Raw genomic sequence first — 18,474 nt, 5'->3', positions numbered from 1 at the left:
AGAGGGAAGGATAAGAGCGTGCTAGAAAAGGATGTATGACATGCTGGATTAAAGATTGATTGTTAACTTGGAAATAGTGAAATTAATCTAACTACTTGCAACAGGAAGGTTTTGTGTTGTATATCAAGTTAAAACCAGTCAAGTTTGAAGAAGTTCAGCTTTTTAAGGCTCTTGGAGATTTGTGAGGCTGTTCCTCCAGAGATGTTTTAAAACTTTTTTATTTTGAAGAGGAAAAAGTTGGCTCCTCATCACTTATAGCTTTGACAAAACAAAACAAAAAACAATCAAGTGGGATAATCTGGAAACAGAAATACAACAAACTAATTACCTTTGCTTGTTGCCACACACTAGCATGGATATTCACCGATAGATGTGCTGTGCATGTTGAAATCATGCTAATCAATCATAGTGACCAATGTAAACACTTGTTATTCCTAAGCAGGTTTTACAGATGGTGATGTTGGTCCACTGAGTTTCAGATTAGGCGTCAGCAGCTACTAAACCTTTAAAATCTGTCTGTCTGTGTCTACTCTGTTATTTTTGTGCGTAGTGAAGTTATTTCTTTTCTTCCTCAAATGCTTTATGTTTCTATGATCTGTACAACTTAAGCTAAACAATTATGAGTCAATAAGCAATAATAACTTATGAAAGTGTTGAAGTTATGCCATAAATATAGAAAATACTCAAAAATTGGAAATGTTTTCATCACATTTTGCACAATAAACACATAAAACTTAGAGATACAAAACATTTCATACAGATTATTGCAACAGTTTATGTCTTTTAGTTTTCGAGATACACTCGTTTTTAGGAGCAGGGTACGAAGGTGTTTTCATTGATTCATTTGCGGCACAAAGCAACTGAAATATATTAATTTTTCCACTGTCATTGGGTTATTTGGAGTATTTTTAAATACTTGATATCCGTAGTATATGTACAATAGAAAATAAGCTTATTGAAAGTAAAAAAAAGAAAATACCAATTCAAATTTAGATGTTTTCTTTTTTCATGAAACACTGAACCAAAACAGAAAATGCAGGAAAATATTAAATAGTTAATAAATTATTTGAAATATATCTTTTTTTGTTTGTTTATGAAGTTTGACGTACAGAGTGCAGGTTTACTGTGTACGTTCACATCAGCTCCCTCACCAGCTCCGCAGAGTATTTCCTCTGTGCCGTTGACTCCAGATGTGCGGTTAAGACTGCGGTTAACTTACACTAATGTAGCCTAAGCCAAAAACTACTGATGTGCCAAAACCAAGAGGAAACTATGCTGAAGAACTTTGATATCAAACGAGCAACGTTCTGTGTTAAAACTACTAACTGTGGTGACAGCTACTGAAAACCATGTAAAACCAACGCTCCGACTCTCCCGCGACTTCTTGACCACCGTGCGTTTATAATGCCGCCGTGCGTCGCACGTAGCGTAACGTGATGACAACATGGACTCGTAACGATGTGACATCTTGAAAGGTGAGAGGGAGTTTCAGCTAAAAAACAAAAGGTTAATCTAGCTATTATAATTTTTATTTCAGGGCTAGCGGGGAACTTCTGCTGCGGGTTGAAGGACTCCTATGAAATGTTGCTGTTATATTAATTTTGCTCAGGGGATCAAATATCAAAGAGGTTGGATCGCTTGTGCTTTCTTCAAATTTTGGATGATTTAGCACAAAGTTCAGACATTTCTGGTCTTCAGAGAAACATTTAACTGTTCAGCTGAGAGACAAAAACTAGCTGAACCCTTTTTCTTTACAGAGCTGATCAGGTGAACCTGGCTGATAATTAGACTAGAAACTAGGGAGGGGACTATTTCTTGATTTTGGTGGTAACATGTGCATCATATATAACTACGCATTAGATCAGCTGTAGTCATTTCAGTTTCTAGACTGTTTTTTTTACCACCATAGTTGAGGACAGTTTGCATGTTTTGAGCCTATCTGTGTCCTTAGAGAACTGACACATCACTTCCCTCCACCATCATCATCATCATCATCATCATCATCATCAAAACAAGAAAATCAGGGAATACAGTATCAATGATGTTCCCAGCACTGAAGCTGCTGTGGGATTATGTTCGGCCCAGCACCCTGCTGACTCCTTAAATAGCTTTTTCCTTTGATTTGTCACCACATCAGTGAAACTGCTGTGAATTTAGATTCATACATACATGGTTCCCCGGGGATGACTTGCAGATGACGAAAGCTGAACTTTTCATTTGCATTTATTCTCTGGTTATTAGTCACAATAAGAGGAAAGTCACTGCACTGAGTTAATGGTGTGGTCAGGATTAAGCCTTTGTACCGGAAGAAGTCTCTGTCTGAAGACACTTTATTGTTTGATCATCATGTCATGTACAGGGTGTGCACTGAGGAGCTTGTGCAGCTTTTTTCTATAGATAATCAGTATTCGGGGCTACAGAGAGCACAAATAATTTGTGCATGTACAAATTTTTGTTTTTATGTGCATAATTTCTAGATATCTGTGTGTGTATTTGAACATTTGCAGGTAGCCCAACTTACACACACACTGATTTACAAACCATGTGTTACACATGTACGATGATATTGAGTCGATTTTCTCTCCATAGATGGTCTCATTAAGTTAAAATGCGAAACCAGCGTGAAAACAATCGAATCTCAGAAAAAATTGGACTTGAGCATTTAGACCTGCAGTGTAAACACACACTAAGTCAGAGATGGCCCGTTCATGCTTTATCATATGTTGCCGTCCTCATATTTCCATGCATATTTTACATTTCCATGGGCAATAAGTCGGTTCATCCACGGGTTGGCAGTACCGAGTTTAGAGTTCACTTCCGCGTTTTGACCCCGGTTGGTTGCGGTAATGCACTGCTAGTTATTTACAATCATCCAAAAACACCAAAAGAAGAAGAATAAAACCATGAAGAACAAACAGTTTCTTTCCACTTCTTCTTCTTCGCCTGCATCTTGCTTCTGCATGATCTGCTTCCTGTTCCTCATCTTCTACGCTGATTTGTTCTTTGGTTACGAGTTTGCTCAACGCTGCCCCCGCAGTTTCCGATGGTCCGTCTTCTGCATCAATCAACAGATAGCTAAGCTCCCTGAAAACGGACCAAATTACAAGGGTAACCGACGCAGAAGACGGACCAAAGTGTCCGTCAGTCTGCGTATCCGTGCATACGTTTCCGTTAAGGCTTTGAAGGTGAGCAGGAAGATATTGAAATTAATGAAGGAAAGCAAGCACAGGGTTGATGTGATCATACTTTTCTGTACCAGAAATGAGTCTACCTGGAGTGTTTTGAATCAGTTGGAGGCAACGGAGGGAGCCTGAGTACGATGAATCACCGTCCAGGTGAGAATAGATGCTTCACAGAAGAATCAGGGAGGTTCTAAATCTGTCCAAATTAGAGAAATACTTTATTAAAAATCTTTACAGTGCAAGTAAGAAGACCACAGCTGAACAATGGTTTGCAATAATTCAATTTATTTCAATTTATTTTTTCAGTGTTTGGAACAGTTGACCTTTAATTTGAGATTACAAAAAGGAAAACACGATGTTCTTCTGGAAAAATTAAACTAAAGTGCTGACCTCTAGTTGTTAGTTGTTGAAAACTTGTTTTTGATTTTGACTGCTTGTTTCCCCATGTCAGTTTAATAAAAAAATATTCGTAGTTTGTACTCTTCTTCTTTCATTCATTCATTTATTTATTGCTTGCCTGTTTTTTGTTACCAGCACAGCCTGGATCATTTATGTAATTTATACATTTTTATGGTCTGATTCACTATTTGGTTTTAGAGAAGTGCTGCTTTATTCTGTGTGTAAAAAAAAATATATATTTTTTTTTCAAGTATGAAAACAGACAAAAGCATAGATTTTGCTATTTGTAAGTAAGCAGTTAAAAGAAATGAACGGAACATATGTGACCTAAGGCTCTTAGATTTCTAACAGTTCGGGTGATTTTCTATGAACGACTGTCAGAATTAGAAACGACAGAATCTGGGCGACCAAACAGAACGACCTTTGTTTTTTTATTTTTAATTGAAACGTGCCACGACGAAGTAGATCAGCTGCGTAATACCTACAGAACAAATGGCTTTCTCCTTGTTTACTGTAATTAGTGTTTTAGTGCTAATTAGCAAACAGCAGCTAACATACTTGGGCTTCGGTTCGTCTGTTGATTTGTGAAACTTCATGACTTGTTTTTGCAAAGTTTTTTCCTTTTTATAACTTTTTATTTTTACCTGCATTATTTTTTTATATTTATATTTTTTTTATAATTACTCAGTTAAACTGATGTAGTTTTTTTCTGGTGTAATGACGCTTTAAACTAATGAAACATTATAAAAATATAAGAAGACTATTGGAGGAGTTTAATTGCAGCTGCTCAGCGTTTCTCATTACAATCAGCTTTAAGGCCGACCATCTTCACTCACTTTCCACCGATTTGCTAAAAATGTGAAATGCACAGATTCTGTCTTTGTTTGCTATTGATGCAAATATTATTTTTAAGCATCTACCGCAGAGGTATGCAAGAGATGGTTAAGTTTGTGTTGTGATATATTTACAGCTGTCAGTCAGTAACCTCCTGAGACTCAGATAAGATAAACTCCTGAGACTTTGCTTCTTACCAGTTGCAGTTTTAAGGAGCACATACTGCAGTCATGCAAGCCATCCGATTCTATTTGATACATCCCAAGCCAATACTAGCTGTCAGTCAGCATTAGAGTCAGATTCACATATTTACAGAAAAGTTGTGTTGTTGTCATTAGGGAGCAAAGGCCAAAAAACTCAACTACTCAACAGCTGTTAAAAAAAAAAACATGCAGATCTTGTTAGGAAGTTTTTAGGTGTCACTTCAACAAACATGGCTCTCATCTTGTGCAATAAAGGTATTTATATGCCCAAGTCAAGGGGGAATTTGAGTTTTGTTTTTACTGTAATTCTTAAAGTCTGCAAATTAAAGATCGAACTGAGCTGTATAGGCAGCTAATTCAAACTTTCTTAAACTTTGTGCCTCATTTATGTTTGATTCCTGCATGTTGAATCATTAGCACAGAAGAACGCTTTAAACATGCAGCGACGGCTAGAAATAATTGAGAGATGGAGACGGGAACAGATGAGACGTTCGTCTCAAGCCACAAAGGATAGCAAAACTTATGTTTCCTTTTGTGGTTTTTTTTTTTTTCATCTGTGTTCATGATGTGTTGGAACTTCTCTGTAGTTTTCTGTGCAGTTTTGTCTTGTTTTTGTAATTTTGTCAACACTTTGCATCCTTTTGTTTTGGTTTGCATTGCATTCACTGTAAAAATTTAACAAGTTGACTTTCTGGAAAGAAAGAAATATCAGAAAAATCAAGCTTTAGAAAGTTTGTAGAACTTAAACTCAATAAAAAGTATTTTGTAAGGACACGAAACCTAATGCGATCAAATCTGTGTAAATTAGAGGTAATGCTCCACATGATGAGTTGTCTTTTGTGTTGAACATAAATGGGTCTTTACTGTGTAAAGCACTTTGGGTTGCTCTGTTCTTCAACTGTTATAAACTGTATATAAAGCTGGGTTGAATTATCAACCCCTATTGTTAAGCTACTGAACTAAAAATCAAGTTTCCAACAATTATCTCCATCCGTCTTTATGTATCCCGCTTCATCCACTGAAGGGTCGCGGGGCAGCTGGAGCCCAGCCAGCATTCAGCAGGTGACAGGCAGGGTACACCCTGGACAGGTCACCCCTCCTTTCCAAAAACTAATCCCCTCTAATTTCAGCCATGTTTGCATCTTCATCTCAGTAACACTGATTTAACTCGAGTACATTCATTTCTGTACATCTGGATTAAAACGGAGTTAAATCCACTAAATATGCTCTGCTGATGCCCACATTACAATAATATTGTTCTATATTATACTATTTTCTTTGTTTTTTTTCTCTCTCTGCCTCCTTTCTGTTTTTACTTGACAAGCCCAACCAGGGACAAGAGTTGTGAATTAGCTTAATGCTATGTACTCTATATGCAAAAAGCCAGTGGCTCTGTATGTCTTCTGTCTCTTTGCATCGTCCCGATAAATAAACTAACAAGAAAAAAAACAAACAAACAAAAATGACAGTGTTCCCTTCTCCTCTTGATGGTATTTTCTCTTTTGGTCTTTCTTTGGTCGTTTTGTTTGTTTCCGGTATCCGTGGTCGTATCTGGTTCTGGTATTTTCTTACACATCTGCTGGTTGTTGGTAAACGTCTGTGGCTTTTGGTCGCTTCAGTTCACCGTCTGCACATGCGTTTTAAGTTATAAACAAACCTGTTTGGAGTTTTTCTCCACCTGATACATTTCAGATGATGTGAAAACAGTTAAGTGGAAGTGGGGGCTGCTTTCACTTTTTTCATTTCGCACTTGTTTCGCTTTCTTTGCTCAGGGTGGTGGTGCTGGGGTGTTGTCGTGGGAGGTGGGGGGTGTAAGTCTTTGTAGTAGTCACAGCTCCAAATCTCATTTGTAATGGTTATCATCTGGTTGGGCTCTCCACAATAGCTAATGGGGAAAACAAATCGCTATTTGCCATGTTTATCGTTTGATTAACCTTCATATTATCCCTGTGTAATTAGCCTAATTATGAGAAGCTTTACACTGAGTGTGTGATAGCTCATCACACACATGCAAACAGGTCTGAAGTTTCCTGTGGAACGGACTCTGAACCAGGTGGAGTGCCGCTGTGCTACATGTCCTCATAAAGTTTCCAGCATGGATGAAATAATGCTTGGCATTTGGAAATCTCATGTCCAGTGACAGTGAAACGTGGATCCTTATTAAAGGGCTTCTTGCAGAATAAAGCAGAAAAGTAACCGTTAAATCTCTGCAACTCACCCAGCAAGTTTGTTCCTGGCTGTTTGGGGAAGGCTTGCTGCCTGTCTGCAGCTGTCAGACCAGAACCAGCCACCTCGCGTCAGGCCAGTGTCTGACTGCAGACGGGATGAGCCGTGATCGGGACCCTCTTCTTCACTGAGATCTGAGCACACTTGCTTTGACACAACAAAAAGGTGATTTTTGCCTGCTAGCTCTCTCACTCCTTAATGTCACAGCCAGTTTGTGTCAAGATGTCAGTGTTGGTTAAAAGATTGACTTAAAGCAGGTGTTGCAACATGATGGAGCTTCCCTGTTCACACAGTTAATTCAGACACCAACACAACAAGGTGACGGCGTCTGGTCATTGCTGATGAATTTGTCTTGAACTTTGATCAGCTACCGTAGCTGTGGGCCGAACCTGCATGCAGAACCTTAAAGTAGCAACAGTGACTTGCAGTGTAGAAACAGGCAGAAACAACATAAATATTTCTATATGTTCCTACATTAACACTAAGAAATTATTTTTCCATCAGAAACACTTATAAACAACAACAAAATAAGTCGCTCTGCAGTTTTCAAGTGACAAAAAAGGTAAAGAGAAGAAAAAGGAGACAAAGATACAAAATATAAAAACAACTTTACAGTCCAAAACACACCGATCAGACAACCAGCTGAACACCTGTAAAAAAAAAAAACTTAACACAAAACTTCCTACAGCCTCTGTTAAAAAAAAAAAAAAAAAAAGAAAAGCAAAGCAGACAATCATCGGGAACACCGATAAGAAAAACCCGTCATCAACAGCAGCAACAAGTACATGAAAACAGAACTGGAACCACTGGTGACTGTTCTCCTGGAAATCATGTTTATATGATTTTTCCTCTCTTTAATATGAACCACAGACACTGCTTTTTGTTTCTATGTTTTACGTGTTGGGTCACATGGAGCGCTGCTGTCAGCTTCACTCGAAGGTGCAGATTTTAAACCTGCTGCCAGTGTTTGAACAAACCTGAGATGTTTGATTTAGATTGTAAAAAGAATAACTATCAAACATAAAACCACTTTAAGCTTTTATGAAAGACATTTTCATATATTCCTAATTTTTTTTAGTCATTTTACAAAACATAAAAGTGCATGTTTGTGGGTTTTATTCTAATAAATGCTGCATTATTTCAGTTTGGATTTTGGTGTATGTTACTAAAGAAGGTTAAACTTTAAACAATAAATAAAATTTTGCAGGAAAAATAAAAAACTTTGGTATGGTAAACATTTTTTTCATGTGGTGCAGAAAGACTAAATCAGAAGTATTTGATGGCTAAAATGGTCTTAGACCCTCAAAGGTTCGTACATGCTCAGCAAAAACAGAGAAATTTATGAGGCTGAATAAATAAGATAAGGACAAATATTAGAAGCTGACAGAGAAGCAGAGCTTTATCTGTCAGTATTAGCAAATTAATGCTAACGCAGCATAGTTTTACACCACATATCATAGTTTAACTGGAGAAGAATGTTTTATGTCTGAGTATTAAATAGCATAGCGGGTAAATGAAGAGCACACAACGCCAAGAAGAGGCTGCTAACCGATGACGGTCCTGAACTGGCTGCTTTAATGGAGGGAACGATTGTCAACATACCCATGAAAAATAAGACCAACTAGCTTAATAACTACAAACTTTCACTGTATCCTCTACTGCACAGAGCATTAAAGCAGGAACTCCGCTTTGTGTTTGAAAATGTTCTCTTAAGGAAGATATCCTTGAACAGCAACACGCCGCCTCAGTTTCTGCATTTCTGTCTCATTAAACAAATGAAATCAATCTGATTTTCACCAAAATAATATGTTTAGTTTGTGAATAATGGAATTTTAACCAGCAGGCTGAATTATTTCCACAGACATCTTCTTTAGAAAGTCATTTAACAAACTTTTTTTTAATATATTATAGCTGTATGTTTTTTTTTTTGTTGTTTTTTTATTCTATGTTGAAAAATCAAGATGTCCCAGACATTGAAAAAGGCCTTTTGTCACAGCTGATTGTGAACTTTTGCTCATCTTTGTACAATAATTATGACAAATCAATCAATGGACCAATGAGGACAACCGTGGTTGAATGCAGTTGCTAATTAAAACATGGCTTCATACCTCAGGTCAAAAACTCCAGACTGGTCCCCTCACTGCTTCGGGACCTGATAGGAAGTGTTTGTAATTGACACACTTAACACGTTTCATAGGATTAGTAAAAAAAAAAAACTTTATTCTGCTTGTAGATGAGGTGTTGCACTGTGTATTCCAGCATTTAGAAATTTGTTGCTTTTATTTTGGAGAATTCTTTTTTATTTATATGAATAATTGTTTTTTTTTTTAAAGTAAATTAATAAGATTTTGTTAGCTGTCTCTCACTCAATGTTTATGGGAAATGTAATATTTTCCTTTTTTTTCCTCTTTGCAGGACAGTTTCTGCTCTGCACATATACTCATACAGGAAAAAAAATCTAGACGAACCTCTCCAAGTATCCCTTTTTGAACCCCTGAACTTGTTCAATAATTGATATGAAAAGTGTAAATTTGGCCCACCCTCTGTCAGAGTGGCTGTAACTCGATAAATAATTCCCCCATGACTCTAATATTTAGAATTTGCTCATGTTATAGATTGATCTTACACCAGAAACAAACGAAAACCAAAAGATTTAAGGTGAGGAAGTTAAAGAAGTGGTTGAATATAAAGGCGGCCGGAGTAATCCCGTTTTTTGTTTTAGTCTCACCGTTGAGATAATCTTGTCATAGAGCTGTACTGTTTGCAGTGGCTATGTTTCAGAACATGTTTGACTTGTCCAGTCATCTGATGTCCTGACTGCCATTGCACCCTCTCTATTAAATTTTTAACACTCGAAAGAGGTCCAAAACAGCCTTTTGCTTTTATTAATATGTGATGGTGTCACACTTACTGCACCGGCAAATATTTACCCTTTTCTACACAAAACATTTTCCCGATCCATAATGACCACTTGAACTCTTCACTCCTCCCCGTTTCCAAACAGTGGAAACGAGTAGAGCGAGCGCTTGTTTGTTTAATGTCGCATTAGACTGTTCAGCCATTCAACCGGCACTCTGAAGCAGAGCAAGTCCAACGCTGGGAAGACTTAGCAACAACCTCTTGCAGATGGGAATCTTTAATTTTTAAAGTATTTTCATCCGCATGGCTAAACCTCAGCACGTTGTGTCACGAACTGCGAGTGCTAATCCCAGTCTCCTACAAACCCTGTATTCTGTCTGAAAAAGGCAATGTGTATCTCTGTCTTTATCTCTGAAGGGTTTTTTTAAATGATGTTTTGATCGGTGCTTAGTGAACCAAAAGCTGTGTAGTTTTAAGTGTTCTTCACTCAGGGGACAAAGTCCGAGGTGGAAGAAGAGCAGCATAATTGCCCTTATGCTTTAAGTTTGAGTTCACTTTCTTCTTGTGAACTGGTGCGTTTGCAGAGCTGAGGCAGTATTGAGTTTTTATTACACTAATTATGTAATGATCCAGCCCTAGACTTTTTTTAATGCTTATTCTTTTATAGAATTTACAACAAAAAAACAAGTTTTCTTTTTGCTGAATTTTCTGGGTTTTCCTACGTAAATTCCCAGCCAGGATCATTATTTGGCCATCGAGCCGCTCCACAGAGTCAGATCTATATTTCTGGCACAAAGTTGGTATTCCTTGTCCTTTAGGGCCCTCATTACCTTGGTTCAGGATGTTAGTTGTATTTTAATAAATATAAATCATTAGAGCCTTAAAAAAATAAATCACAAAAAAACTGAGTATGTGAAATTTAAATCTTCAGCTGTTTTACAAATGGAATCAGATTCATGCCAAATTAAACAAAACTGCATTAATAAAAAAAAAAGTGAAAGTAAATCTCACTAATGTCAGAAACATATTTAAGAACAAACTGTGATTTTTCTTTTTTTTAAATTGATTTTGAAGATTGATGGTTTATGTAATCTGCTTTATTCCCACAGCTCAGACCTCTGATAGTTTTGCTAGCTGTTCTGACACAAACGGCTCAGGTGGGAGTTTTGGTTTTTCTTTAAGTGATTTGTTTCCCATTGTTGATGGGAAACGAATCAGTGATCAAGTTATACATCACAGTATTTTTCAGATTTATACCCGTTTCTATTTTATTCCCATTAGAATTGTACATTGTACCAAGAAAACAAAAACAAACATTTTAATGACCACAGTGTCTTAATCACAGCCCTGAATGCATCTTTCTCCACTGATCTTATCAGAACCAGGTTCTATGGATCGTGATGGTTTTCTCTGTCCACCCCTTGTTTTTGTAATTCAGGTCAGTACCTCTAGCAAACACGTCTACAAGTATCTGACTCAAGTGCCCTCCAGCGTTTTTAGTTTTACCGGAGGACGTGGAGGGTCCTGATCTTCGTTTCGGACGTTCTTGGTACTCCGAAGCATGTTTGCAGCTAATGTGGTGCAACAAATTGCTTATGTTGCCGGCCTTAGTAACAACTTTATCTCTACGTTATTTGTCAGTAAATAGTTATTTGGTCCACATTTGACCTTTTTAAAAGCAAAGTAGCTCCGTGGCAACAGATAAATGAACTAGATGAACTTCGTCTTCTACAGCTTCACTTTCTCCGTCCATTTTCTTGGCTCAACATCTCTGATAACACAGCTGCTCTGCCGCAGGTTTAGTGGTGCAGCATTGAAAAAGGTCTCCCCTCAAACAGGTTCTGCTGCACCATGTTCCCAACGTTGTTCAGGGTGTTTAAACTGGTTCTCATGATAACAGTACAATAGACCAGTATTTCTCAATCCTGGTCCTTAGGAACCCCTGCCCTGCCCATGTGTTAGATGTTTCCAACACACCTGATTCAGATTAACTGAAGTGATTGTCAAGTTCTTTACATGTCTGTTAATGAGCCATTCATTTCAGTCACGCGTGTCAAAGTACAGAAATATCTAAAACAGGTACTGTCTCAAATATACAGCGGCCCAAAATGAACGAATTTGAACAAGTTGAGGGCCGGACTGGTTCAATGTTTAATAAACTTTTTTAAATGACCTCACATATTAAACGTGGAGCTAACAGTGTTATTTGTTGGCTATAAAACAACATTAATCATTAAATAAATGAAAAAAAGAGTCTGTTCAAATCTGTTTATCATTTATTTTTTTATGGCTCTACATGCATTTTTCTTTTTCAGAGTAATTTCAAGTGAAAACATTTTCTACAGGCAAACAACATCCAAAAATAATTTCCTTATTAGAAAAGTCAAATGCTCTGGAATATCAAGAGAATATATATATATATATATATATATATATATATATATATATATATATATATACACACACACACACACACACACACACACACACACACACACACAAAAACTTTGAGATTGACACATGATCTAAAACATGCAGATCAGGGGGTCTTGAAGACCAGGATTGAGAACCACTGGAAGAGACAATTGCAGCTAATCTACTGCAGTACTACTTCTGTCACCGAGGAGAAACACCCACATCAGCAGCAATGCTCATATGAACCATCTTTAGGATAATTCTTACTTTCTTTTCTTTTCAATCCTTTTTGCTGTAATTTTTCGTGTTTTTTTCTTTTCTGTTGCTGCTGTTTTGCACCTTGTCATCAACACACTTGCCCTGTAAATATGACGCAGACAAAGCGGGTAACAGGTGAACACTAATAATTATTTTGTTGTTAGTTTGATAACGTTCATGTGATTCTAACATTATGTTCAGTTACAGGCAACATCACTGTTAATCAAATTTAATACAAAAGTGATGTATCAGTTTGTGGTTGTTATAGTTAATTTTCAAAGGAAGCAGCTTTGTTCTGTCTAATGAATAGTTAATAGAAAAAAAAACTAAACAACTAAATCTTGTGGTTCCTTTCACCATATAACTACAGCCTAGTTCTCCTTCATTAGTGCTTAGCTTTTTGTTTCTTCAAATATTTTATAACATTAATTGAACTTTTTTTTCTTACAGGCTGCACAATGAATAACTTTTTTCATGTTCCTGCTAGTTTATGCTTAACTTAGACTTTCAGCTTTTCTGTGTTTTACACCAAAGCTTCAAAGGCCGAGTAAAGAGATAAAACATAAATGCTTCTGCAGCAGGAGTCAGTCACCCATCAGTCCGCTAGTTCAGGGTTTTAAACGCAGTTGCTTCTGAACTCTGCGGTTTTGATCATATTTTCAACATGATTCAGTTTCACAGCAACAAAGGGCATTTGCTAGAGAGTATGTCATGCTTTCCCTCCCCAAAAATGTCTGAACCCTGCCATTTAATGTGAGGGTTCAGTTCTCCGTGTGGTCCTCTTTGGATGGTTTTTGTTTGATAGTTTCCTTGGTGGATATGGAAGATTAATGCAGCAGAAGCACCTGCAGCAGTTCCTCGGTGACAGCTGTAATACATGCAGAGGAACAGCTGGGAGAAGGCGGCACGTCTGCCTTGCCCTCATAAAGCCAACTGTTAAAGCGTGGTGTCACAGCTTTGTGACTCGTCTCTAGGTGCTTCGGCAATCACGAGCTTGGTGCCTAGCGTGACAGCGTGCATGTCTCCGACCTATGCTATATGCCTCAGCGTGTGATCTTGGATGGTACCATCACTGTGTAACAACTTAGCACTGGTTGACAGTGACTCCCAGTCAGTCTCCTGTAGATAGTAGAAGAGGAAAAACCAGCGTGATAATGTTCCAAAGCTACAAAAACACGGGATAAAAAAAAAGAAAAGAAAGACCAGTGATCTGGTCAAGTACTGTACGTTTGACTTAAAGCTGGAACATCTCTGGGGTGTTTAAAGAAAGACAGAGAAAAATGCAAACTTCTAGCAAAAGAAAGTCTTTCTTCTTCATTCTGATGCTCATTTTGAATTTCAGCAAGTCGTCTTCATCATGGCTACATGACTAGATGCTGCCATGTGATTGGCTGATTAGATATTTGCGTTAACAGCCGTTGAACAGGAGGAGCTGATAAAGTGGACGGTGGGTGAACTTAAACTCCTCCACTTGAGACAGCGACTCACTCCCAGTCTGATGTGGGAATTCCTCCTTTCTCCATGTGAGATTATCATTCTGACCAGTGCAATATTGTGTCCAATCCAGATGTTTTTCTTCTTCTTCTTTAATACCTAATTTTCTTTTTCAAATTACGACATGACTTTTTTGCAAAACTGCTCCTATGAAACAAATTGAATTGATTCCATGACTTTGCCTCATTGAGCAGCTGCTGCAGGGTGTTAACTTCTAATATTGCAAATCTGTATTTTTTATGTTAAATTTGACAAATATTTGCAGTTAAACTGAACATAAATTGGTACAGCTTAACATCACATTTAAGATGTGTTGTACATGGCTGTACATAGTTCTGTTGCAGAAAGTAATCTGTCGATCATCAGAGTGATTAAAGACTGAGATTATCGGTGCACGCTTGTTGGATTAAATCGGTTTAAAGTTGACTTTTGGGGGGCCGCGGCCATAGCGTGACATCTCCCAGAAAATGATTCGCTGCCTTTAAATAATGTGACCACTTACTGTCACAGAGCATTTTTCTTTCAAGATGTCACATGTTGGGCCTTTTTCACACATGCAAGGACCCCCCCTCATCCTCCCCTTTCAATCCATCTTTATTCTGTTAGCCATTTGACTGTTGAGAAATGAAAGCATTTGCATTGAAACGACAGGTGGGTGTGAGACACCGGCGCTCTTCTGAATTGCAGCATTAAGAGCAGAGAAAAGAAATCAAAACTAAGAACCATTCAGACGGCAGGAGGAGCAGGGATTTGAGCAGATATTAAAAGATGATTGTGCGTGGGCTTTTTCTGCCGCGCTCCTGAGGAAGAATGCAAACCCCGTATCAGTCAGAGTGAAGATAATAAGCAGCACAAACATCAGAACACAGCACAACAAACACAAACAAAAAGAAGGATGGGGTGGGGGGTGGGGTGAGCACGGCACATAAATAGTTCAAATATTTCAAGTGATTTCAGAATGTGATGGTGAAATACTGGATGTTTGTTTCCTCAGCCTCTGCAAGTTCTTTTAGTCTGTGATGGTGTTCGCTTCACTGTTACTGTAGTAAGGATATGTATTTAAAGTAAAATCATGGCATTGATCAAGTATCAGAGTTGCAAAACTGCACAAGTTTTTATATTTTGAAGCATTTTAAGAATATTTTACAGAACATCCTGCAAATAACAGAAAAAAACACAATAAACAATCAGCTAATCAACCCTGTTGGAGACGTTCTGTCATTCTCAAACACTCATGATCTACTTTTTGACATCAACACTAAAAAAATCATTTGTGGTTACTTCTGTGTTACACCATTTTTCAATACTTCTTTCTGTTATAAAGTCTTTCTGCTTTTAAAATACTTTGTTGTTTTCAGAGCGCTTTGTCTCACATATCACACTTTTGATTTGTTGATCTTTTGGAGGCAATGCAAGAAGGAACCAGCTCAGAGTCAGAGTTCAAAGTGATTTCCTCTCCACTTCAATACTTTATTAAATCGGACACGCTGTTGCATGTCAGGAACAGTGTGTGTTACTTTGGTTTTTATTTTACAGCATAATTCTCCCACTCGGTGTAAAGCTGACTCAATGGTTGAAGGAAAGGAGCTTTAACCTCTGGAAATCATACATTTTGTGCTACATACATATTCAGTTTCTATCAATTACAACGGTTGGCATGTTGTGTAAAATGTAAATAAAACAGAACGCAATGATGTGTGAATCTCATAAACCCAAATATTAGCTCTGATGGCAGCAACACGTTTGTGAAAAGTTCGATCAAGGGCAAAAAAAATAAATAAAAAAAGCATTTCAGAGTCGCTCAGAAAGATGGACAGAGGTTCACCAGTCTAAGAGAAATTGGTTCTAAAATTTGTGGAACAATTTCAGAAAAATGTTCCTCTGTGTAAAATTGTGAAGACTTTGAAGATCCCACCATCTACAGTATATAATATCATCAAAAGACGTTAAGAATCACGAGGAATCTCTGTGCGCTTGGGACAACACAGTTCACCCTGAAATCCACAAATGCAGGTTAAAGCATAAAACATGCAAAGAAGAAGCCAGATGTGAACAGGATCCAGAAACACCGCCGTCTTCTCTGAACAAAAGCCCATTTAAAAGGCTCTGAGGCAAAGTGGAAACCTGTTCTGTGGTCAGATGGATGAAAATGTAAAATTCTTTCTGGAAAGCATGGACAGTGTGTCCTGCAGACTAAAGAGGAGAGGGAGCATCCAGCTTGTTATCAATGAACAGGTGAAAAGCTGCATCTCTGTTGGGATGGGGCTGCATTAGTGCCTATGGCGTGGGCAGCTTCCACATCTGTGAAGCTCCATCGATGCTGAAAAGTACATGGAGGTTTTAGAGCAACATCTGCTCCCATCCAGACAACGTTTCTTTCAGGGAAGACCTTGCAGATTTCAGCAAGACAATGCTGAACCACATCCTGCATCCATCACAATGGCATGGCTTCACAGGAGAAGAGTCCGGCTGCTGAACTGGCCTGCCTGCAGTCCAGACCTTTCACCAATACACAACATCTGGAGCATCATGAAAGCAGAAATCCAGCAACCAGAATCCTGCATCAGACCAGAATGGGACAACATTCCTCTCCTAGAACTCCAGCAACTGGTCTCCTCACCTCTCAGATGTTTACAGATGTTAAAATCAGCTCATATTTTCCATGAAATGATAAAATGTCTCAGTTTCATCATCTAATATGTTGTTTATGTTGTACTGGGAATAAAATATGTGTTGATGAAATTTGTAAATCATTGTATTCCGTTTTTGTTTACTTTTTACAAAGTGTCCCAACTTCTTTGGATTCAGTGTTTTAATATCAGTCTTGAGTTGAAAGCATCACTTTAAACGTCTTTTCTTTTTGCTCATCAGAACCATGTGGAACCCAGCAAATGACCAGACAGGACAAGTGGCTGCCAGGATGGAGACTACTCCGTCTCTGGGGAGTGCCAGCATCTCTGTCTCTCAGCAGCAGTCACCCAAGAAATTTGCCCCTGTAGTCGCACCCAAGCCCAAGTTCAACCCTTATAAACAGGAAGCTGCCTACTCAGACCCTGCAGGTAAACGGCACGCAAGACCACTTATCTTCACACATCATCAATCCACACTTCATCAGAGCGTATCATTTCATATGAAGTCAGAATTTTGCAGGATTTACCTCTGTTTTTACATTTTACCTTTTATTGGTGTCTGAAACTCAGCAGCTTCAGCTGGTTCAAACCCAAATGTGATGTTCTATTTTTTTCCAAAATGGCTCTAGAAATGAGCGACTGTCCAAATGTAACCACAGCAGACCTAGGTTCCACTATTTATTTATTTTTCCAAAGGCCATTTTTAGGTAGTGCAACATCTTGTTCTTCCAAGTAGTTTATAGATCTTCAGTATTTGACATTGGTTTCCATAGTTACAGGATAATATTTTTTTCAGTCCTTGATAAAAGATGTGCTTTTGTAATTCCCCTCTGGCATAAATAAAGCATTTTTTTTTATTCTCTTCATTCATTTAATTTAATTTCTGGCTACTTTAGACTGGATCAGAACCTTGAAGATAGCTTTTAAAAGCACCTTCAGAAGAGAGAGCATTAGTAAACAGTTAAAATGAACTGATGTAAAGGAGCTCAGCACGGCTGAAACACATAATTACCAACTCTAGAGAGAATGTTTCTGTCATGGTAATATTGATCCCACATTTAGCTGTTTAAATGTAATAGTAGGTTACTGGAAAATGGATCTTATTTTTGTTCTTTGAGCTGTTTTTTCTGTTTCCCTTCGTCATTTCTAACAACGATGGAGAGTTTAGGGTGAATGGAAAGGCTGAGCAGGCGTTGTTAATGGTACTCTGACCCTTTTATTGAGATTAGCAGAGTAATTACTGGTAACTGAGTGTTCTTGAAACGTGCTTCTTTTATTGTGTTAATGTAAGAGAGTCGTGAGAATGAGTGACGAGCAACGTCTCCTGAGCCCTCAATAGTTTGTGTGGTTGTAATTCTAGATGTGAATAAAGAGTCATGCATGGGTCATTTTTTTAAGAAACAGTGCAATAAGTTTGAGTTCAGGATGCTTTTTCTGTGATAAATACTTTATACACAACAGAAGTGTTTGACTCTAAACTAAAAGGTTATATACTTTAAAAGGTTATTTAAAGTATACATTTTTGATTTGAGACAGATGTGTTACTGTGACGTCGACTTTCATAAATACCTTTGATGAGTAACATCCTTTGAAAGAAGCTCAGAGAGATGATCATCAGTCTTGAATGAGTGATGAGAGAAGAAATAAAGAAGGAAAATAACCAATTTATTAACAGGTTTAAGAGGTGTTTTAGGTTTAACAGCAGGCTAAGCAGATGGACTTAGAAAGGAGCAATAAAAGAAAAATTTTAGAATATCAGTAAAAAAGCTTTTTTTCTTTTTTGTCTTAGATTCAAGAAGGAAACAGGAAGTGAGCTCTAAGAAACAGTAAAAACTGACATTTTGCAAGCTGTTCAAGGTTCCATGTTGTTATGTTAAAGAACTTAAAGTTAATATGTTTTAGGGCAGTGACATTAAGATTTGTAATGTTTAACTTGCCACGTAGCCAAACGCATTCATCCAGACTGGAGAGAGA

General features: G+C 37.7%; 1 protein-coding gene across 3 annotated transcripts in view; it reads left to right on the top strand.

Moving 5' to 3' along the window:
- The window catches only part of LOC121653404 (LIM domain containing preferred translocation partner in lipoma), a 201,523-nt gene that overhangs the window by 51,258 nt on the left and 131,791 nt on the right, over positions 1-18,474 (top strand). For all 3 annotated transcript variants that reach the window (XM_042006876.1, XM_042006875.1, XM_042006878.1), the window contains one exon: positions 16,742-16,929. In XM_042006876.1, the coding sequence (XP_041862810.1) occupies positions 16,746-16,929 (184 nt within the window). In that variant the 5' untranslated portion in view covers positions 16,742-16,745. The remainder of the gene's footprint in view (positions 1-16,741; positions 16,930-18,474) is intronic.

This window comes from Melanotaenia boesemani, chromosome 14, assembly GCF_017639745.1.
Source record: "Melanotaenia boesemani isolate fMelBoe1 chromosome 14, fMelBoe1.pri, whole genome shotgun sequence".
NCBI classification, from domain to species: domain Eukaryota; kingdom Metazoa; phylum Chordata; class Actinopteri; order Atheriniformes; family Melanotaeniidae; genus Melanotaenia; species Melanotaenia boesemani.
Note: the sequence above shows the minus strand (reverse complement) of the source record. Positions and strands in the feature narration are given on the sequence as shown.